General features: G+C 36.8%; 1 protein-coding gene across 1 annotated transcript in view; it reads left to right on the top strand.

Annotated features, from left to right (window-relative positions):
- The window catches only part of LOC150096376 (uncharacterized), a 192,795-nt gene that overhangs the window by 148,634 nt on the left and 18,805 nt on the right, over nt 1-25,356 (top strand). Inside the window, exon 7 of the mRNA XM_090409046.1 lies at nt 4,226-4,434. Coding sequence (XP_090265172.1) covers nt 4,226-4,434 — 209 coding nt within the window. The remainder of the gene's footprint in view (nt 1-4,225; nt 4,435-25,356) is intronic.

The following is a 25,356-nucleotide window of genomic DNA, read 5'->3' on the forward strand; positions in this document are numbered from 1 at the left end:
TAAGTATTGGAGGCAAAGACTGATACCAAGTGGTCTTATCTTTAGGTGATGTCATCACAGTATATCAGTGAGAAAAGTGAAATCAAGGACTGAAGTAATGACTAACAGCCTTAGCAAGGGACTAGAAGACTCGACTACTGTTGTAGTAAGAGGCAAGCTTTTGCTATTGAGATGGCCAATCAGGTATCTGATTTAGATTTGTTGATGATTTAATTACTTGCTTCGAATTGTAGTATAGGCTGAGTGAACAGCTGGAGTTTTTGATTTTGCCATTGAACATATGCCGTGTTTTATATTTGCTTTCGCATATTTTTAGACAACCACATTTTGAACAGAGGTCACCGGTTTGGAGTGGAGTGGGAATGAAGGCCCCTCATTCCAGTAATTATTTAAGTTATTTGATCTGAGCAGATGTTGTGATCAGGAGAGTGGGAAACAGCAGTCAAACAATGACTGCTGTTTCATAGGGTAGGAAACTGAGAATGGGTGCGAGGAAATTGAATAAGGTGATGGTTGGAGTTTCCAAGAAGAGAGAAAACATCATCTACAGTGTATTGGAAGGGACAGCTACTTTAAAAGTTCAAGGTATTTAGAGAATGGTGAAGGGTGTCAGATATTCTCGTTGGCAGTGAACAATTTGTGTTAAACCACAGCTGATAGAAAATAATTCGTCTTCTCTTCTACCTTGAAAGCAACTTTCAGAGATAACTAATCAAAGAAGTTAGCATAGTCGTCTGAAGCGGTAAAGGTAAGCATATAAAGACTAGAAAGTGAGCCGAAGAAATCTTGAGCCAAAGAAGATCGTATTGCGGGGATTCCAAGGCCTTTTGCATAGAATGTCTGATCTGACAAAAGCACAAGAAAGGCATATTATATATAGCTGGGATAGCTGAGGTGAACTGCAGTCGTAAATGATGCAATTAGGGATCGGTGAGAAATAGCAGATCACGTTTTGATGGTGGTAAGTTGTAGTGCTCATCGTTAATCTTTGTATGCCTGGATGCTGGTGAAATGAATGTAGATATGCTTTTTCCTTCCTTCCTGATTGACGCTCACGCGTAGACCCACACTCTACGTGCAGGCGTTCGAAACCAAATCTGACAGAATAAGATAGATAATCCTTATTCGTATGCCTGCATATTGCGTGTGTTCTTATGGCCGATTTGTCAGTTTTGAGGAATGCAATCCCGAGTTTCCGGAGGGAAAAGAACCCCTACCTCCGTATGAGACTGACTAACTCACCATTTGATTGAAAACATCTAATAAAGGTACCTAACGTCATAGACGTCATTCGAGCCCATGTCTTTCTATACTAAAACATTCCTAAATAGGAATGTTTTTGTATAGTCCACTTACTTCTCCAAAAAATCTCACTGAATTGTTATCATTTTTTGTTGTTTTTGTGGAAGAGTTTTTATGAGTGCAATGACCAGTGACCCTGGTATTGATATGGACGAAATAATGATGGTAAATAGAGAGTAAGAGTTGAAACAGAGGTGAAGGACTTGAGCACATATGCAAGGGAAGGGAGGATGTCCAGATTTCAGTCCAACTATAGCTTGAATTGGAACTACCTAGCAAAGCAAGCAATAACAGGATTATTCACCAGTTGATCCAGAAGCCTCAAAGATACATTACCATCAGGTTCGGTGCGTGTATCATCTAGCTATCGGCTTGAGGAAATGATTTACTGCTCCTTCAAATGACGATGTTAGCTCCTAGTTTACTAATAGCAGTGTGTTGAGCCTGCTCAGCAAGTCCGTTTTTTTTTTATTTTATAATTAAATTAAATTCGGAGAACAATTAAAACTGTTATTTTAATTACAAACCTAATCAGAGAAATTCAGTTATAAATTTAACCACAAAAGTTCGCTTAAATTTAATTATAATTTTATAATTACTAAAGGGAGAGAGGGGATTTGAAACTTTGCAAGGATGCACCAGTTAAACACAAACTGTTTTTTAATTGGTTTTCTTTTGAGTTTCATGTTTGTTGTACTATGTTACGCGCAACAGAATCCATGGCGGCCACATGTCTAACAAAATTAAGACGGTTTTGCACAAAAAAAAAGAAAAAAAAAACTAAGTTTCATGCAAATGTCAATACTAATGAGGTTTGACTTCGTAGTGAGTTGCTCCTAACGGCTCAAATACAAATCGATTTGTTCAGATATTTAGAGAGAAACAAAAAAGGCTACTTCAAAAGACGGAACCTATTACTTTCCGAACTCTCCCCTTTGAACTCGACGTACATTTTGACTAATTATGGCCTATATAAAGAGACGATATTCTCTAACTACTTGAATTACGGCTTTGAAGCCGATATGCAAATCCCCGTTACATGAAATACAGTAAACAGATCACAAACTCCAGCGCTGATGGAATATTTCGTATATTTAGTATGAATAAATTTCCTTTAGTCCACAATAAATACAATTACATGATATATACCCATCTAATTTGGAAGTAGTTTTCAAAAGTAAAAAGGAGGGATTACACAATTTGGAAAACTGCAACACATTCTAATCTTCAAAGTACATGATACAGGGTAAATTTTGGCCTTCTCATAAAACATTGAGACTTAAAGCATTTTCCTGAAGACTGAAGATTAAATGTTAAAAAGCGAACTGATCCTTAGAAAGCGGCCAATTTATTTCCTTACAGAAATGTTTCGGCAGCGGTATCCTCTCTCTCTCTCTCTGTCTTCTCTCTCTCTGTCTCTGTCTCTCTCTCTCTGTCTCTCTCTCTCTGTCTGTCTCTCTCTCTGTCTCTCTCTCTCTGTCTCTCTCTCTCTCTCTCTCTCTCTGTCTTCTCTCTCTCTGTCTTCTCTCTCTCTGTCTCTGTCTCTCTCTCTCTGTCTCTCTCTCTCTGTCTGTCTCTCTCTCTGTCTCTCTCTCTCTGTCTCTCTCTCTCTCTCTCTCTCTCTCTCTCTCTCTCTCTCTCTCTCTGTCTGTGTTCACATCATATTTACTCACTAAATCCGGACTGTTTCATATAGTTTATCTGCTCCAAAAACAGACAAATGCAATATTAGAAAATACTGGAAACTTTGCAAATAAAAGACAACAGGAAAGATAGCTTGACCTAAAATACAGGATCAAAATCAACAACAACAACAACAACAAGATATAGCGTTTATCAGGCGAATAAATAGAAGAACTGCAACCGGAATAAATGAAATAAGAAGCAAAAAAAGATAATTTCTTTCCTCTTTATTTTCATTGTGGAGTTGAGAATGCTAAACTACAGAAAATTCATACTCATCGCAATCAATTATTTATTATTATTTTTTTACTCATAAAAATCCGAACATTCTGGCGATTAGTGCTCTATTACCGAAACACATTGAAATCTAAAAACGAATCAATTCAAGCAATGTGCAACTAAAAGAAATAATAGGATTCAGAATAATAAGATAGTAAGGTCTGTTTGGAATCTCTTTTATAAATTCTGAATTCTGGAGAAATAAAAAAGCTGCTATTTTCTTTATTATGTTTTCTGTGGATGGAATAAATAAGTTACGTGACGAAACATATTTTAAAACCAAATAGTAAACTACGTGAAATGGCTAGGACTGCAATAAATAGGTTAAAGCATGCAACAATGGGAATGCAAGAGATAAGAAAAAGCTTTTAGACAAGATAATGTTTCGACTTATATTTCCGAAACTAAATTTAAGATTAAGGCAAGTAGTGTGTGAAGGAATTCTCTTTTTATTCATCCAACAGAATTGGAAGAAGTACATATTCAAATGCATTAATTTTGAGAAGCAAGTTTTTCTGAGTTGACAACGAACACACACAAGTGCAGAGTTTACAGAAATGTCTAATAATAATAATAATAATAATAATAATAATAATAATAATAATAATAATAATAATAATAATAATAATAATAAGTAAGTAAGTTTTCTAATAAGTATTATTACTCCTAATTTCTTACTTTTTTTCTATTTTTATTTCTACACTCCTTTTTTTCTTTAGTGTTTCGAGTTTTTTTTTTTCGCTTTATATTTCTATTACGTTTCTAACTTCTCACTTGAGCCTGCATCTCTGTCTCTTTCTCTCTCTGTCTCTCTTTGTCTATTTCTATTTTCTCGGCATCCATTCCCTCCTGTAATCTTTCAAATAGCTTGGATTATTTACGGTTTGTCCGTAATACCGTGCTACAAAATTCCTCGACTATATGAAATCTAGCTTAGAGATGATTTTTCCTCATTCTTCAGGCTCAAGAAGAGCGAGCTCGGCTTCAGTGCCCTCCCAAAGTTCTCTGCGGAGTTATTCATCTTTCCGTAGTCAGGCATCGTTCCGTAGCTATCGCAGCGCACGAGATCCTGTCAGGCGAACCATGTCGTCGCCCGCTGACCCTCATCCTCCTCCTCTCAATGTTCTGCGAACGCCAAATCGACGTAGTCCGGGAGGTTCTCCAAGGACGGTAAGCGTGTTCCGCCCGTTAAGTATGCACTCATTGTTTTGTTTTATTTAATTATTATATTTTTTTGTCTTTTCCAGGACAACAAATAATAACAATCCCAAGCGTGTTTAAAATGCAAGTTATGTATAATTAAATTTAGTGAAGAGAAAGCGTCTAAGCGTGCCTCCGTGGAAATTTTAATGAATTATTTCAGCAAACAAATGAAGAAGAAGATAGTAAACACAGGATCTTGCATGTTTTACATGAAATTCCCAATTAGCAAAATAACGAGTATATTATTATTAGAACGAGTATATTATTATTAGCTGCTATCTTTCTATAGAACTATGTAAGATAAAAATGTTATCTTACATTTTTAAGAATTTTATGTGGACATTTTTGTAACCAGCGCGCGTGCACGCACACGAACATTTTATAACTTAAAAGAAATTATTCGCATACTTGTAATCACAAAAGGTTACAAACTGTTGTAAAAATTCTAAAAACATTTTGCAATATTACACCTATTTTATTATACTTATCAATAAATGACGATTTCGTGTATCTGAAACTTTAGTTATGAATACGCTATCAGATCAAAAATATCTGGATACCTGCTCATTTCCACTGGTGTTCATCAACTCTTTTTTGCTATAACCACCTTCAATCTTTTGGGAAGGCTTACCACTAGATTAAGGTGCATTGTTGCAGTAATTCTTTTCCATTCTTCTAGAATAGTGGGTCTTAACCTTTTTTAGTGATCGGCACCCCCCTTGAATATAAAAATAAGTTCTCGCATCCCCTTGAAAAATGTGTTTCTATTTCTTTATTTAGGAAATTCCATCTATTGCAAGATAATTTATTTATTGAAAAATAAACACATACATTTACATATACATACAAAACAATATCTCGATTTTTAATGGCTATGTTGTTGTTGTTGTTTATTCATAATAATACTTTTGAAGCGAGGCTCCTTTTTTGAAAGAGCCACGCGTAAGTCATCACTTGCATTTAAGCGATTTCTGGCTTTTGTTTTTATGTGCAAAAGTGATGAAAATCCCATTTAACTCAGGTAGGTGGTGGTGGCAAATGGCAACAGTGTCCGCAATACTGCTTTTGCCAGCTGTGGATAAGGTTCTAACCGTGTACACCAGAATTGTTCTAAGTCCAGTTTTTCAAATTCCATTTGAATACGTGCATTGGCTCGTATTTCAATAAGATCGTATTTTATTAAATAGCTGTCGTCCATCGAATCTGGGTCAAATAGAAATGGATCCAGTATCCATCTCTGAACTTTGCTAATATTTCCCGTGGTAAAGTATCCATGAAATGATTCACTCAATTATTGGATGTGTATTGCAATTTCAGGTATAATTGTTATTTTCTCATTTTCAAGAACGATTGAATCAAGCAAAGAAAAGTTTGCAAAATTCCCATTTGCAACTCGACGTTTCCAAATTTTTATTTTTTCAATAAATGAAGATAATTTTTCACTAGCTGTTATTATGTTCTTACCAAATCCTTGCATTGTTGTGTTTAATTCATTCAGGTGGCTAAATAAATCTGGTAAGTAGGCGAGTCGAAGTATTGCTTCTCTTTTTTCAAAAGCTTTAACTAAATCACAATTTTGGTTAGTAAGAAACTGTATAATTTCCTCGCGCAATTCAAAAACCCTGCTTAGCATGCGGCCCTTGGAGAGCCACCGTACTTCAGTGTGATAAAGAAGCACAGTGTGAACAGCACCGATTTCTTCGCACAAAGCATGAAAGATACGATGATTAAGCGCTCGTCCTCGGATATACTTTACATTTACTGCAGTAGTTAAGTGATGTTTTAAATTCTCTGGCAAAGCTTTCGATGCAAGTGTATGACGGTGCAACATGCAATGCGTTATTGTAACTTGTGGTATTTCTGTCTTGATGTATGAAAAAAATCCAAAATTTTTGCCCCAACATTGCAGGGGCACCATCAATGAAAATTGAGCCTATCACGTTCATGGGTATTTGATGTTTCAAAAAAAAAAGGTTTTGATATGATTGAAAACATCAATTCCAGTGGCTCACAAAATAAAAATTCTTCCAACATTTCTTTTCCCTTAATGTATCGCACAAATACCAACAACTGACTGCAATTATCAACATCAGTTGACTCGTCCAGTTGAATACTCACTTTTAGAGGACTGGCTTTGATATCTTCTACTACTTGCAGTAAAATATCAACACTGAGATCTTGAATGCGCCATCGAATCACATCGTTCGATAACGGAATCTGCTGAATTTTCCTTTGTGCTTCAGAACCCAATACAATTTTTGCTATGTCAAGTGCACATGGTTTTACCAATTCCTCAGCTATTGTATGACCTTTTCTTTTCTTAGCATACAGATATGCCACTTGATAAGGAGCTTCTAACAAGGGCTTTTGAACTGCCGCAACGTCAGATTTTGTGATAGTACCGCTGGTATCAAATCGTGCCTTCTTATACTTCAGGATGGTAAGAGTATGTCCTGCAGATTCATCACCATGCTGATTGTTGAAATGCTCTAACAACTTTGACGGTTTAAGATTGGAGTGTGAAAATATTTCGCAACATAAAATGCATTGTGGTCGTTGCGTGCCATCTTTTTCTGTTGTACAAGTGCATCCATAAGCAACATAATCGTCTTTCCATTGGCGTTTTTTCGACATAACGAGAGTTACTGCAATCAATAAAATAATAATTATAATTTTTCAAAATTTGCAGAAAACCTTTATGTAATCAATTGATCGTATCCGGTATGGGCTTTAGTCACTGATTAATGTTGGTAAATTAAAGAAAATTAGTATTCGTTTCTTCGTCAAACCATTCGTTAACGTTCGTACTCAGAGTATGCGAACACGTGCGCGTATCAACCAGTTTCTTATTATACTGCATGTGCTGATACGTGCGATGCGCTGAGACAAAAGGTAGAGAGGGTAGGAGTGGGGGTCCTAAACGTCGACGTAGCATTTGCTAGTTTCTCACAGGCGGTAGTTTCCATCGAAAATTTAGAAATTTCTCTCGCACCTCCAAGGGGTGCACACACACACACCCCAGGTTAAGAACCGATGTTCTAGAAGAACATTGGTGAAGTCAATCAGCGGCGTTCTTTCATCCCACAGGTGTTCGATTGGAATGAGCTAAGGCCAGTCATGTTCTTCAACACTCATCAAATCATTCCTACACAGACCTCGCTTTGTGCACGGGGCATTGTCGTGCGTTGACACAGGAAAGGGCCTTCACAGAACTAATACCATAATGTTGGAAGCACAGAATTGTCTAGAATATCATTGTAGAGTTAAGATTCCCCGTCGCTGGAATTAAGGAACCCAGCTCCAGACCATGATGCCTTCTCCAACAAACTGCACAGATGGCACAACACATTCAGGCATTCTCCCGCCATCTGCCAAACCCAAACTTGTCCGACAGACTGCCAGATGGTGAGGCGTGACTCATCACTCCAGCGAACGCGTTTCGACTGATCCAATCCGGGATCCAATTTGTGTGCAGATGCGCGGCCATGGAAACCCATGTTCATCAGCTTCCGACGAAACAGTTGCGGTGTCGATATTGCTGCAGAAGCATTTCGGAAATCGGTAGCGAGTGTGTTTCAGGTAAGGACAGAAGATTTTTTCGCACCGCTTCAGCACTCGGCGGTCCCGCTTTGTGATTTTATGTAGCATACCAGGTCGTGATTGTGTTGTTGTTGTTACTCCTAGCCATTTCCACTTCACAGTAACATCAATTACGGTTGATCAGGGATAAGTGCAGCAGAACAGAAATTTCCTGAACGGAGTTGTTCCACAGGTGGCATCCTATGACAGTGTCATGTCGAAAGTCACTGAGCCCTTCAGCACAGTCCATTTTACTCTTAATGTTTGTATATGAAGATTGAAGACCATATGCTCTCTTTTGTTTCTGTATGAGCTATGGTTGTGATATATATATAGCCATATCAACCACTAAAAAAAGGGGGAGGCGGTTATTTTTCATTAGATAGTGTAGTTTATATTTTGGAAGCAGTTATAGATGAACACCGTGATTTCCTCTCAATCTCATGCAGAAAAATGAGCTGAGGAAGGATATTTCCAAGACAAGATTCTACGAATGGCAAACAATGTAATTATTAATTTAAATCGAATTATTTGAAAATGTAGAAAATTTACATATGAAGGACAAATCTTCATTTTCTGAAGACCCTTCGAACCGCAAATGAAAGAAAGAATCTGATTGGTTGGCTATACTAAGCTCTAGTACATAAAGAATCTGATGGTTAAGGTTTGCTCTCCTTAAAGTTGCACGGCTAGTAACTTATTATTATCCATGCTTTGTACGGAGATAACATGATTAATTTTTCCCCTACGTTTGAAACTCATTTAATGCTTTGTATCAAATATTGGCCACTGAAATCAAAACATTTTGGGCCTAGAGGAAAGTAAAAACGTTTATTTTTATAGAATAATCTCAGTTTAATTGTTATAGCGGGTGGTTATAGATGATGGTCTGGGTATTGCAAGAGGGAATGTAGATTCAATAGGAGTATTTTGTTTCCTCCCCGCATGAGAAAGATTGTAACTCTATGGTTCATTACTATCGGAGGTAAGGATTGTTATTTTTCTTTTAGATTTTAATAATTTTTAACATAATCCGGAAACCCCGCTTTAGATAATCAGGAGATGAGCTTTACAGTTGCCCCATTCAATCGATGGAGCTGCATTACAAGAATCTAAACACGTTCATTCTTCAGCATCAAGAATGGGATTTTCTTCCTGCCAGGTTTTGAATATAGAGATTTAATTAGGACAAGAATCGATTTGTTGAGTTGTACAAGATCGAGTCGGCAGAGCTTGTACAACTCATGGAAGAAGTGATGACAAGAACTGCAGAGCAGGCTGTCAGAGCATAGAAACTTTGGCTCATGTTGCTTGATGTCGTTACATCACAAATAGAGTACGCTTCAGAAGACACAGTTCAATAGTGAGCATTATAGAGAAGGCTGAAGGACGAAGGTTGGATAGCAGCAGTAGAAACTCACTACAGGACTAACATTGGATTAAGGAAGTCCGACCATGTAGTAAAGAGAGGAGATGAGCTAGTCGTTTTTGACGTATAATTTGTGGGTGCTAGGCGATCGCTCACAACTCTCCATCATGAGAAAGCTACCTATTGTACTGAAAACCAAGACTTGGTATACAGCTACTTCAGGAAGAACAACACATCGTACCGAAATTTACCTCTGCAATTGTATCCTTTAAAGGTGTATGGCGTCAGCAGAGTTATATGGTCTTACCAAGTTTTGGACTCTTTCTCTCTTTGTTTGCTTTGGGACACACTGGCAGCATGGAAACGTATCGGAGGAATCCCCAGATCTAGAGTTGGATAGCCCAGGATATTGTTGAGGTCGTAGGCCTCTTCTGATCCTACATGTGGGACGATAGTATGTAGCACTATTTTCAGTGCGAAGTTAGAAAAATAAAATAAATCTCCAATAAGCGGGTCGTTGGTCTCACGCCAGGCGATGAAATCCACCTCCAAAAAATAATCCCAAATATCCATGCCCGTAGTAGGATTCGAACACAAAGCCTGTTAGTGGAGAGCCAAGTAGTTTAAAACTACGCGGCCAACCAGGGCAGCTGTAATCACAATTTCCCCTGCCCCACCTTTTTTTTTTCAGTGAAATTATCTTCAAACTTGTTATTACCAAAGTGGTACCTCAACGCGTTACTCCAGGTTATGTTTACAAAGAGATCAACATTGCCACGTTCGGTATGACAGCAGCCAAGAAGTTGCGTTAACTTTTGGAAGTTGAGAGTTTACAATAATTATGAACATGTCTATTGGGTGAATCTGACAATAACCTACATAAACTACTTCCCTTACTTATTTCACGTTACTATTTATAAATGTATAAATGCGATACAATTTACTGAAAAGAATTATTCCTCAAGTATAATTCTTTAACTTCATTAGTAATTTCTCTCTCTCTCTCTCTCTCTCTCTCTCCCTCTCTCTCTCACTCACTCACTCATCTTTAACAGCGAAGTCACGTAAGTGTGAGCGCTGCTTCTTACTAACATCACGCAGCACTTACAAGAAAACAGAAACAATGGCTGGAAATACAAACCAGCGTAAGGAAACCTAACCATTTGGAAACAACATCATGCCTATCTGAAAAGTTAGAAAATGATGTAATAAAAAAAAGTAAAAAGAAACAAACATCACTTAAATAATATATTTTGACTGAAGACAGTAGAAGACGTGAAGGCACGTTTTTATAGCATACGGAACAAAGAGTACATTGATATGACCGCGAAGCAATAGGTTACGACTATTGTAGTGGGAAGATTCTGTTGGCTAGTTAACAGAGATAATATACAGTTAATTGATTTAGGTGATCTAGAACAGTGTTTCCCAATCTGTGGTCCGCGGACCCCCAGGGGTTCGCGAGTAATTCAAAGGGAGTCTGCGGGATAGTTTATTTTCATTAAACTTTATCTTATTATGCTCACACCTGTTGTTCACACCTGGCCTAATTGATATGTCCATATTCTTCCGAATATCTCCATTTATAAGCGTATTGTATTGTCATAAATGATACATTTGGCGTTGTAAAATTGTAATTTATTACTTCATCTTTATGATATGCAAAATATAAAAAATTTCCATTTTGGATTTTATGTGGGTCGCGGTGAATTAACATTCGCTACAGGGGGTACGCGACATATTAAGGTTCGCTAGAGGGGGGGTCCGCGACATCAAAAAGGTTGGGAAACACTGATCTAGACGCTTAGTACAAATGGGAAGAGGGTGGAATTACAGTTCGAAGTTTCGTTCATTAGTTCTCTCACATCAGCTCACTGAAAAAGAATCGTTTTAGCTCTAGTGTTAAAAGTGCTTCAGCGAATTCTATGCAGTTCTCAGTAATAAATGTTAAATAAACCGATGCTTTAAATGTAATTATTATAAAGGAACTCTTCACATCAGATTTTGAATGCAGAGTGTGTTTTATATATATTTATTACTGTATTATTTTTCATCTCTAAGCGCTCTTTTACGTAGGTCTTTATGATGATGGGGACAACCGTATTTTTGGATTTCCAATTTTTAGGATACCAACTAGGAACTACTGTTTATAAGATAGTTTAGAAATAAGTTACATCTCCAATTCAAAATTCTTACAGAGAAGGAAAAGAAACGACTGCTGTAATTCCAAAAACATCGTAGTGGATAATACGAGATATACCAGGTGCAATCAGAAGCAGTTCCCTTGTAACCTGATAAAGTGAACTTAGCCTTCTGCCCTCGTTCAGAATATTTTCAGAAGGCAAATGTTTTCGGCTCAGCAATGCAGCGCTTTTTTTTTTTGTGATGTCATTATATTTTTTCCTTCTGTGCTGACTTGAATTTTCGAAAAAGAAAGATAAAAAAAAGTTGTTAGCTGCCAAATATGAGGACTTTGCTGCTTCTTGTCAGAAATTCCTACAAAAGATAAAGCAGTGAGCGAGATAAATGCCATTATTTTGTATCAAAATGGTATGAAAGCGTAATAATCTTAATGAATTTCCAAACTGAATGGAAATTTCATTAGGAACCGCTCGCTAGTGGATTCCGTTCACACACACACACACACACACACACACACACACACACACACACACACACACACACACACACACACACACACACACACGCGCGCGCGAGCGCGGCGGTGATGCGGAAAAACTTCAGATTTTAGTGGGTAGAATTCACATAAAAAAACAGCTAGCATGCAAGCTTGTCAATGAAAATATCGACACGTCTGCTTTCACTGATAAGTATCAATCAGCATACACTTTCCAACATTTTGCTCGCCGATGGACGCCTACATTCAGCATTACCAACAGATATGATTTCCCTTTCGAACTTACGCAATTTTGAATCCGCTCATTGTTTCCTCTTCAAAAGTATAAATCTACATCCCAACGCTTTCTATGCAATATTCCCCAATTTGAAGCAGAACTTGATATATGCACTAGTCGTTGAAGTTTGGTGCATGATAGGATGGAAATCATCGCAAAGATATACTTTTTAAAAGGCAAGCTCAAGTTTGAAATAAGGGAAAATGACTCGACAAATTCTACACTATGGAAATCAGCGTTAAAATAAATAAAACATGTAAAGCTTCAATTTTAAACATATTAGAAAGCAGTAGTAGTCATTAAAAGAAAAAAAAAAGAATGGGGAAGGGAATGCATAGGAAACCAACATGCGCTTCTTAATAAACAATTGTCATATGCAAAATGCCAAAATCTGAGTTTTCGGCAGCAGCCTACTGCTGTAATTTTCGAAGTGAATCCATAAAATTCCGAATACATTCGTTTATCTTTTTGACAGATTAATCTATCTGTACATAAAAACGAAAATCTAATGTCGATTGCAAGATATAACGAACTCTACACCTTCAATTTTGCCATTTGTTATATTTCTATGGTACCGGCTAGTTTGCAATCTGATCAAGAGGACTGGAATCTTTCCAGTCCTCAGTATCAATGACGGTCATGGATCAATTTGCTAGAGAGCAATGACTCCAGCGATAACATGGAAATAAGAAATGCTGAATCCCAAGTGTCAACGCTATTTTTCGTAAAACGTACAATGACTATCAAGGTAAACATATACGGAATGTAAAGGGAATGAAAATATTGCTGAAAAACAATCAGAGAGAGAGAGAGAGAGAGAATGCAGCATCGGGAAGAGAACCTACTAGTAGTATATAATTTCGTAATTTCTTGCCAGCTTAAGCTTACTTATTTACAACAAAGACGAATCCTATGAAAAATGTTCGTAAAGTTCAAGTGGCTTAGCTAGGGGGGGAGGGGGGTCTACCCCGGGCGGCACTTTTCACGTGAGACACAATTTTATTTTTCGACGATTCTTTTTATTTATGTTAACTAAGTAATTTTTATTACTTAATTAATAATTCTTTTTTAATAACTATACTTACAACTAAAATAAACATCAACGTAGTATTTTAATTTATTTCCCTATACGTCGTTTTGACTTTTAATAGTATTTTTGGTGTGCACTGAGAGGGACGGCAAACTCAGGAACCACCACGGGCAGCAAAAGCTCTAGCCACTGTAAAATTCTACTTTCTTCTAAGCTACAAAAAGAGCATGCAATGATAAAAAGTACAGTGGTATCTCGCTAATCCGAACCTCTTTAGTCCGAACCCTCCAGTAATCCGAACTGCGGTTTGAAAGAAAAAAAAGTTTTATTTATTATATATTATTATTTTGTGTGCTATTATTTTGCCTCCAAACTAACTGTACTGCATTGTTGCAACCAATGGATCAGAACATAATACAATCCATTAAATTTAAAGACCTGCTTTTAAATGTAATTTCCCCAAATTATGACGTTATCACATCAATAAAAAATATAAATTTGAAGGATGTAGCATTTTCAATTGATGCTGCTTGGGAATCCTGAAGCAATTCGAGTATCAATGAGAAAACTGTGGGCTTCTAGAATTTACGAAGATAACTACGGTGATACACAAAAAGCAGAAATTCAAAACGTGCATAATTTGGTTAAAAATATAAATCCAAATGTTGAAATTTCACAAAGAGATGTTACGGAATGGATTACAGGTAGAACCGAAAGTGAATTCGAAATCAAATCAGATGCTTAAATTATTAATATGACGCTACAGAATGAATTAGCAGACGATGAAGAACTCGAAGAAAAAAAAAAAAAAAGTAAAACATGAAGAGGAAGTTGACAGTTTTAATATGTATATAGAATGGGCTAATCAGAATGATACGCCATTCCACAAAGTTTTATTGCTAATGCAACTCCGAGAAGAAGCATTCGAAAAAAGTTCAGCTTCCAAGAAGCAAAAGAAAATCAGTGACATTTTTTACAGAGAAATTAAAAAAAAAATTTGTGTTATTTTGTGAAACTTTGTTTTGTGTGTTGTGTACAAGAAAGTGATATTTTTACGCAAAGTAAGTTATGTACTCAACTATGCAATTCTATTAAATCAAAATCCTCAACAATAAAGATATATACAAACTAAATGTTTTACTAAAATAAACTTATATTACTTTTTCAGTTTTACATTACAGTACAGTAGCTTTTTTTTCTATGAGTTACTTCATTTATTTCCAGAATTAAATTGATGTACCACAAGAATGTGATAATTTTTGTCTTAAACGCTAGTTATTGTTGTCTCTTGGGCAAAAATTCACTGATCCGAACTTCTCGCTAATCCGAACGAGCACGGATTAGCGAAAAGTTCGGATTACCGAGATACTACTGTATATTGACATGCAGGGATAAGGAGATGGCGGTGCCACTCTATAAGGCATTGGTTCGATCACACAAGGACTATTGTGCTCAGATTTAATTGCCTGGTTTTCATTGTGATGTGGAAACACTAAAGAGGGGTCTAAAGACGAATTACCAAAGTGATATTAGGACTCTAGAGTGTTGATTATGAAGAGAATTTGAGGGAATGTGGATTATAGATTTTGGTGGATAGGGGGGGAAAGAGGAGATACGACATTCCTTCAAGTTAAGGGATTCCACCAAATTACTACAGAATTACAACAAGAATGAATGTTATGATGTATGAATGTAACTGAAATATTCAAGTGTGGTACACAAAGCAACTAAAGCATCCATAAAGTACACAAAAACTTATTCACGGTTGCTTTATTTATAAAAACTAAACGCACTAAAAATTCTAATTAAAAACTGCGAAAACTTATCCACTGTTCCTAATTAGAGTTTTCTTTTGCGCGAGCGTACTATGTTTGCTCGAATTGTCAATGAAACGTTCGTCTTCAACCAGCCTTTAAAGAGCTTTGAATAAATGCGCCTTTGCACAAAAAACGTCACTCTATGCAAAGCAGTAGACAAACGTATGCAACTTAGACACAATCAGCTTTTAGTAAAAAAGCCTCTAGCAAATTTCATCAATTTCTGTCCAACCATTCAATGATAAAAGACGAGCCCTAGCACATGAAGCAATCCATCTCCATAAGTGTTCTGCTGCTTGCTATCAACTTGTAACAATTTACGGATGAAGAACTACTAAAAAAATAATGCGAGCTTCGAAACAAAATATGCAAGTGTACAGTTTTGGGAATGAAACGGTACCATCAATCCCAACTACTTAGGTAAAATAAACGATTACATAAGATATCGTATTTTATATTGTCCAGAGTGTTAGGAAATTGCCAGTGACGAGATGTTTATTAAACCGAATGAATTTATACCGGAAACTGTGCCTCGAAACACCGTTTTCAAGACACAAGCATCGGTAAAACGATTAAAACGATCCGTATCGTGATGCATGATTATAATTACTAAATAAAATATAAAATTCTGAAACGTCAAATGAAACAACTTTATATAACATATAGCAGAGATACGTACACAATTTCCATACGCTTTGTTGATTCTGTTTAAATTACCAGGAACAATTTTTCTATTAAATATGCAATCGTGGATAAAAAATAAATCTCAAATGGAAAAACAGAGATTGGGAAATACCTCATAACTCGTAAACATTATTCGCTTCAAATTTTACTAGAATCTGTAGTTAATTATACTTTTAGAAACACTTTGTATGCGCACTACAGCATTTACTGATTTAAGCTCATCACAGCGCCCTCTTCCAGTTAGATGTAATTTCATAACAAAATTAAAAAGATGTACATAAAATGTGATTCACGTGTAGCGAGATTTGAAAACGTGATGCAATCAAATATGCATTTAAAATGACTGTAATTAGGAAATTAACTTTTCCTGACTAAATGCTGTTACTATTTTGCCCCAAGTCATTTCATGTCTTCTCTTTGAAATAAGAAAACCGTTATGTCAAATCATTGTTTTGTGTTACACTCTTTTGATAAGCCATTCGCATTTAGTTAATGACTCTAAAGATTTATAGCCTTTTATTCTTCAAAAATGAAATACGCATAACGGCTATTGAATTATAATATTAAACTTTTATTTAATACCGTGTTGGACCTGTTTTAGTGACTGCCAGTATTCATTCTCTTCAATTTCCTGCTTAGTTCGGTGAGATATGGGTCGGGAGCACCGTTCATTAAATGCTTCGGTCAATTCGCACACATGAAGTTCGTACAGGCAGACGACAGCGATCTTGTTCTGAGACTATCTTAGGACCACAGTTACGCCTTTTAGACAAATAACGTGAGTTATTTTATCACTGCTTAAATCATCCAGGATATCTCATCTTATGAGAAACCAATCAGCTCTGCTGATTTCAACATTGTGGCTCCATCCAGCCAGTAATCGTCAATAGTGTTGACGATTACTGACCAGCAACATTCTTAAATAGTTGACTAGAACAAATGGTGACTCACGTGACCAAGTATTTTGCATATACGCTGCGTAAGTGATGTTTACGTACATCTGCGTAAGTGATGTTTACCTGATATGCAACCATTACATTACTATATGCAGCCATTGATCTATTCTATCACTGCTGTTTCAAAACCAAACATTTGTTTACCATTTAAATAGAAGAAAAACTGGACATTTCTTTTTAAATTAAGGTCTTGAGAAGGAATATACAGATGATCAAAATTTTTTTGTGCGTGTAAGAAGGAAAGCAATACAAGCATAAATAACACATTTTTATTCACTTCCATTATGCTTTCACGGACTGTATTTTGCAATGAGCTGCTCTTCCCAGTATGCACAAACTCATATCCTTTGCGCAGTGTTTTCAACGGTAGAACTCAGCTTGTCGCGATGATGTTGCGCACATGCAGCGTTATGATGTCTTTGAGAAATGCCCAGGGCCAGAAGTCACAGGGTATCAGATCAGGTGAACGAGATGGCCATGCAGTGGGAAACGCATGGCTCATCATTCTGGCTTCCGTGAAATGTTCTCGAAAGAACCTCCTATATGGATCGATCCGTGCGTAGAAAGGAATCTGCATGAAAATAGCTGAATCCATGCACAGGCGCTGCTATAGCTATGGCACAACAAAATTGTTATCATATCGCAATAACTCTCTGCAGTAAATAAGCAGGTCACAGGATCCGACTGGCGAATCTCTTCAGAGAAGAATGGTCCACTGATAAACGAAACTGTAAACTCGCACGACAAAGTAAATTTGTATGAATGCAAAGGAATTTGTTGGAGTTCGTGCGGGTTTTGCGTAGCTCATATCCAGAATTTTTAGGTATTCACAGCACCGTTGGTGAAAGTGAGCCTCATCTCTCCCCAAAATCATCACGGCCATGTAGCGTCCAACTCCATTCGAGTATGGAATGCTAAAGCGAATGTCAATCGACTTTCAAAGTCTTGCGGGCGAAAATCTTGTGTCACGATTATCTTGAATGGATAAAAATTCAGAATGTTCCATAGAATTTTCTACACAGTTATGTAAGGCACATCCATGTGTCTTGATACACTCGTGCACTGCAGGAATTTAGTGTACGTGCTGCATGTTTTAACTCCAATGCTGTTATTCATGACCTGCTCCACAAACGGCAGTAGCAACTTCATTCACTTGTTGTGAACTGATTGGGTTGCGACCTCTGCCAGGTCTACCTCCCAATGATCCCGTTTCTGGAAAACGACTAATCATTCGTCGCAGATCACATGGAGATAGTGGATCTCGTGGACATTTGTGCAGACGACAAAATTTTCGGAGTGCAGCAACAGCATTGCAATTGTTTATGTAGTACAGCTTCACAAGCAAAGCACATACTGGGAAGGTCAGTGCCACCACTGTGGACGGTATTAACCACTAGAATGAAAGAAAAAAATCCCTTGTATATCTTTATAAACCGTATTAACACCTTCCAACTGCGTGATATGCACATTTCACGCACGTGGTGTTAATAACTCTCCTGGTGGAGAATTGCAGATATACTTTTTTCTCAGATGTCGCTTTCGCATGACACACAATGGATTCCTGCAAAGTTTCGCAGCATTTTTGATCACTGGGTGGCATTCTACAAGGCCTTAAACAGGAATAGTTTAAATTTGATCACCCTGTATTTCCAATACACAAATATTCTTCAATTTAATCGATTAGCACATTTTGTAAGAACAGTACGAAATACTTATTTGCATGCTTGTATTTCCGTATTTTTGTAATTCATATTTGACCAGACTTGAGTCTGGTCAGATATGAAACTTGATATTTGAGAAGGTTTCTAAAGTTTCTTGAATACATTCAGTTTTGGTTTATGTCAGCTAAACTGAATTTAAGTTTAATAATCACCTCTGTAGCTCAATCGATATAGACGAAGTCCTTTAATTGGAAAGGTGATTTTTCAATTTCTTTTTCATTTGAAGGCGAGATAGTATGGCTGTATAGTGGTGTAATGGTTTTGTTCGCGAAACGGGTTTGCATCCCGCAAATTGGCAAAACTATCCCTGCGCAAAGACGTTAAATACTTACTGTTAAGAAAGGAAGGCAACGAGAAACTGCCTGTTCCATAATTATTGCTACCCAGCAACTATTAGGTTCAGGCTAAAATAATCATTTGTTATTACTTTTAGCAATATTCAAACACTTTCACTGAAAGTGACATTTGCATCCATATCGTCAGGCAGCCCGAAGAAATCAGTTCTCACATCGAATCCGGCCTCCAACTACAGGAACTTTTTCTAACTCTTTCTTCAACTGGTTCCCTAGTTAGTCAAGCTTTGGCACAGACAAGAGCTTTTTTCTCCTATAACTCAGTTTTTTATGTCCCATAAACTGAATAAAATATACAGTAGAACTCATATTATTTCAAACAATAAATTATTGTGTTAGGGTTAGAAACCAAGAGATAATAGCACTACCTGGCGTCTCTTCATCTGACACCGTTTATAATTACTGATAGTCTTTCCCCCTCAGTCTCTAAAAAAGGTAAATAGAGATCAACAGCCTCAAGTTAGCGGATTTATTTATTATTTATATCTTGTTTGCATTGACAATAGCTAGGACACCTGGTTCAAAATTCTGCTAGTAATATTATTTGTCCTTAAGTAAGTGTCATTCGGTTGCTATTTTTATTATGCTGTTCACTTACGACTCTGTATTTAGTTCAATTTGTAACACTCAAGTCTTATTCCTTCGTCAACGAAAAAAAGAGACAAAATACTTAAAAGAGTATTTATAGGATTTTAACCGTATATCTCAAAAAACGATCTTATAATTCTCACTATTAATGAGAATAATACGATTATTTGGGTTTAGGGCCCGAGATAGCAGAAGTTGTTTGCAGCTCTCTCTCTCTCTCTCTCTCTCTCTCTCTCTATCTCTCTCTCTCTCTCTCTCTCTCTCTCTCTCCACAAAAGAACTGATTCATTGATAGCTTGGGCAATCAAGGAATCAAGACTTTTCAGTAGGGTAAAAGAACGAGAGAAAAAGGAACTGTGCAACAAAATATATTCATTTTCGAGCTGTTCACGAAGTTCGATGACGAAGTGAGGTTTTTAATTCTTCAAACAGATATTATACTTGCTGAGACTCCTAAAAAGGATGAAACGCTGAATCGTCAGTGAAACATATTTTCGATAGGAACCATTCACCTCGGATATATGCTTAGTAACGTTCCTGGTTTCTTAATGCTATACCGGAAGAAAGATCATTATAAGTTCGATTCCCATCGTCAATGGAAGAAACGTTTTCCACCAGTTGGTCAATATTGAGCTCATCAATTATAAAACTAATTTTAGCGCCTATCTGAAAAATTAATTTTATAATATATTCCAAACTAAAATCAAAATGTAAAACAAAAATTTCAGTTTTCAATCAAAATATTAGCCGATACTTAAAGCTTCTCAAGTATACCACTAACTGGCGGAAAAGTTGCTTCCAACCAAGACGAATTCATTATTGTATTGTTCTTCAAAATTGTCAAGGTAAGCAGTAGCTGAATTTTGGCGCATGCAAGTTTATATTGATTTAATACTAGATGTTTTATAATTTTTAAACAGGGGCAGACCTTTTTTTTAGAGGATGATTACAAAATGCATTCAATTATTAACCCATTCACTCCCCAAAAGAGTCCCCAGATATGTGCATATTCTTCTGGGAAATTATTTTAAAGGTTCAATTCTCATAAGTTAAAAAAGTGAATTACAACAGTGCAGACAAATGAGTTTTCAAACCTATCTACTTGTATGCTATTGTTTATTTATTTAATTATGTTATATATCCTTACAAATATTTATGAAGCAGTCAAGATTTTCCGAATGAGTCACCAGTTCAAATATACTAGTATTACATTGGTTTGCACTTTATATGTAAGTGTCGGTTTCGTGTTGCTTGGAAAACATTTACGAAACCGACACTTACAAATAATAATCTAATTCAACACTTTCAGACAAGTTTGTAGGTACATTTTTTCCTTAATATATCAATATCAAATTAATAGAAACAAATCTTCCGTCTCTTCATTCCACATTTGGAAGCAGGGTTCACCTAGGGAGACCTGGGTTCAAATCCCGTTGTGGATACAAAGAAACATTTACAAGGGCTTTTCAACTGAATGTGAAGTGGCAGGGCTTATAAGAAGGCAGGATAGTTTCTTTCCTCCTAGAAACTTAGACTTTTCTTCCTGCAAAATAGGCAAAATGGACAGAAGAACATACACAATTAACGAAAATAATACACACGCTCTCCTCGCGTTAGTTGCTTTGGTCTTAATTCTAACAACAACAACAACAACAACAACAATAATAATAATAATAATAATAATAATCTTCATTAGCGAGGTATCTAATTCATTGATCTGTTGATACACTGAGCAAAAGGCAAAAAAAAATTGATAATGCTGCTATCTCATGTTACTGATATTATCTAGTAGTACACACTGGTTTCCATATAAAAAAAATCACGATTACTCAAAAACTGTATGATAAATTTTTATGCAATGCTGAGAAAAGCAGTATGATATGAGATGTGAAAGAAACGCCCTCAAAAAGTGTAAATAAAGTTTAATCCAGTAATAAATGGGTACATGAAGACAAAGGTCAAAAACAATACGTAAACATGAAATTGCCAAGGTACCTCAAAAGAATGTGGTCCCTTATAAAAATCCACTGCTCACAATGATGTTCCGTATCGTTTATAATAGTGTCCAGGATCTCAGTTGGTAATAATAAATATTGCTTCTGGAAAGCGATCCCTTCAAGGTTTTGGTTGGGGGAGGGGGTGAGAGCAGCAGCACACATATACGTCTAAGTAGAGCATCTCAGACATACTCAACAGGATTAAAGTCGAAGACTGTTTCCTGGATGGCCACTCCATACTTACAATAGTCTTCTTGAAAATACTGGTCCACGAGATGCATTGAAAGAGGACAGGTGTTATTGTTTCGTAGGAAAACGTTTCCTCTATTGTACCCGCATATGGACGAACACAGAGATCAATGACCTCGTTTCTATAAGTTGTAGCATTCATAGTTCTGTTTGAAAGCGCATACAAGTCTGTGCACATATCCAACGAGATAACGCCCTAAACTCTCATACTACCTGCATCATAAGTATTCCTTTCAGGATATTAGAGAGATGATAACCTGTGCCCCTAGTTCTCTTCAGATCAGAGCACACTGTTCCGTTTTGTAGAACAACAAATACTGTTTCTTTCCATTGGTCATGAGTTCAGTTGATGTGAACCCTGGCCTATTTCAAACAGTTTCTTCTGAGGCACGGGAATAGGGGCCCGCATACTACCAGTCGCCTAGCATACATACCACATTTGTGAAGCTTTTTGTACACTGTGGAAGCAGATGCCACCGTTCCTGTAGCCAATGCGAAGTCAGATCGTAGCTGATTCCGGGTAGCGCACACATTTTGGCAAGCAGAAAAACTGAGATATCGGTCACTCACTGCTGTTGTAACCAGTGATCATTCCCTACTGTATCTCAGAGATGCTTCTGTGAGTGTTGGAAATGGTTCCACAGTCTGTAAATCACGGAATGACTCACATGGAACTATCTGACCACCTCCAACTGACTTTGGCCGGCTACTAGTCTTACAATGGCTGTATATCTGTATTTATTATTTAAATGATGTCTTGCGGCCATATCCAAGAATTTTTCTATCATAAAATGTCTTGTTCTTATTCCAGACACGAAATCTAAAACCATTCCAAAAGGCCTTTTTTGTGGTGACTCATTTGTATAAACTGCTGATGGCGCCACTCATTTGTACACGATGACCAGATTCTGCGTCACTTTTTACATAATGTATCTGCTTTTCATATGGTCCTCTTCCGGGACCCCCCCCCCCAAAAAAATTGTCGCAATTTTTCTTTGTTTCTTAACTTATGGAATGCAATTGTGCATATGTTCTGTTATAGGTTTTGCTTAGATTCAGCATCAAAAACATGAGATTTATGCAGAATAAAAGTTGATCTAAAGATCAGCTTACTAAGAAATCTCCTTAAAATAGGCATAACTGTTGACTAAATTACAGAAAATATTATAGAAGCCTTCTTTCCGCTGATCTAGCATTAATCAAGATTATTATGAGTTGACACAGGCACTCCCTACTTAGATTTCTAATGTTAGAACTTCTATGTTAGCTAATGCTACTGAATAGAATTTCTTCAGTAACATACAGGATCCAGTTAAGGAACCAAAAGTATATCGTGATTTAAGCACTCAGATTCATTCATTCATCAGTAGTGCTTACAGAACTTTTTTAATATTACTATTTATTTCACAATAAGCAATCTTGAAATCAAAACTCTTCACACGCTTCTTGGACTCATGGATGTTATTGCTACTGTCAAGAGGGCCGCTATTACCAGAAGGCACGCTGCGATGGATAATGATGTTATTGCGTGTCTGCAAAGGATAAATAATTGTGGAGCCAATGGCAATCGCAAGCGATAATTATAAAAGTAATCATGATGTTTATGTTAAAGCAACCAAGGCAGTCCAAAGTCAGTATATTATTCTGTGCAATTTACTTTTCCCTAAAATTGCAGAGATACAGTCAAATGACTTAAAACGCATTCAAATAATTAAATTATCTAAATAAATTAAAGAAATTTCTTGGCAGGATTTATACTACGAGAAACTGATGAGGCTAATGATATTGGCGTAACGGTGGATACGAATTTGAATTTCAAAGGTCACGTTACAAATGGTCGTACAACTCAAAGGATAAATGAGATGTTGAAACGAACCTCGTCATGTAAGGATAAGGAAGTCGTTTTGCCTCTTTACAAAGTTTTAATAAGACCGCACATAGACTACTGTGGGCAGATTTGGTTCTCTGGATTCCAACGGGATAAGAGCTACAAAGATTATATCCGGATTATGGGATTTAGATTATGAGGAGAGATTACGAGTATGCGGACTACAGACTCTTGTTAACAGGAGAACGAGGGATGATATGATAGAGGTCTACAAACTTCTGAATGGTGTTATAGGATATCATCTGATGAAATTTCTCGTTTATGGAAGGTGGCGGAGAGAACACAAGGACATCAATGGAAATTAAGTTAGTTCACAGTCAAGAAAAGGGTAAGAGCTAGGTTTTCCTCTCACAGAACAGTGAGTGAGCGAAATAGTTTGCCTTTAGAAGCAGTGAGTGAGCGAAATAGTTTGCCTTTAGAAGCAGTGAGTGCATCGAGTGAATGAATTTAAGAGAAGGTATGACAACTGGGTCCGCGCGGTTAGCCTAGTGGTTTTGCGCTTCACAACAATATGCCTGAGGAAGGTGTCCTAAGTTCGATTCCCGTCGACGACGTGAGGAGCTCAAGGATCTTTCTCAGCCATAGCCAAGTAAGCCGGTCTTGGGCGTGGACAGCAGAGTTTTTCTCCCCAGTTTATCTGGGGTTTTTCAACGGATTATAGTCATGAATATCGCCCTTAGGGGATGCAGCAGAGGAGTGGCGAACCAGCTGCATTAATACGTCAGTAACCCCTCATTAGGAGGGGACTCAACCCGTCCTAGGACGGACGAGAGGGATAGAATAGGATGACAACTGGTTTGGCTGATGTGTAGCCTCACTTGATGAGTCCTTGACTTCCTGGAGGTCTCAGATAATAATAATAATAAATACCACATATTGTCAGACCACTGCTCATGTGTCGTCCTATGCAATTTTAAATTTGAATGTCATGTAAAATGTATGTGTTCCACCAATACGCATAATAGTTATTGATGATCGAAGGCTGCGAGGAAGTATATATTATGACTGAAAGGATGAAAAACCCAATTTTTCGTGATAAAAATCCTTCCACCAGCGAATGCGACCGACTTCAAAGTGGGTCGACCGACTTTCAACTTCACTTGAAAGATTTATAAAAATTCTTAACTTACAAGACGGGATTCGAACCAACCAAAAGAGTTAATGTCGCAATGTTCTTGCGATTTTTAAAGTACCTAATTCTTAAAGAAAAAACTGTCTTTATTAGGATTATTCAGGAAAACAAAATAAATTGAGTTTATTTTTCTCATCTGAATTGTTACACGGTAAGTTAAATGTAAATCTGAGTACTCCGCTGTAAACAAGTTTTTATCAAGTGCAATTAGACAATTTACATTACTTAAATCTTCAAAAAAAAAATTAAAAAAAAAAATATATATATATATATTAGATGAATGGCCCTGTGGAAATGACATTTACGACCACAGAGTTGGTCGCCCGAAAAAAGATTTAAGTTCGATTCAAGTTAAGGCTTTCGTCGACCCGAATCCACGTTATTTGAGAGAACGATGTATTATTTTTCTAGGGTTAGATACCAGGTGATAGCAGCAGTCGTCTGCCATAGTCTCTTCACTGAATTAGTTCCATTTCCATAAAATTGCAAGAATACTTAGAGAACATAAAATCAAAACAGCATTCATCCCCTTTATCTGGATGAGATCACCACTCCAATACACAAAACCGACATGAGCCATTAAAATATTCTGGTGTTTACCAGCTAGATGC

The sequence above is a fragment of the Typopeltis vanoorti genome, chromosome 19 (genome assembly GCF_054136105.1).
Source record: "Typopeltis vanoorti isolate ZY-2024b chromosome 19, IOZ_Tvanoo_1.0, whole genome shotgun sequence".
NCBI classification, from domain to species: Eukaryota; Metazoa; Arthropoda; class Arachnida; order Uropygi; family Thelyphonidae; genus Typopeltis; species Typopeltis vanoorti.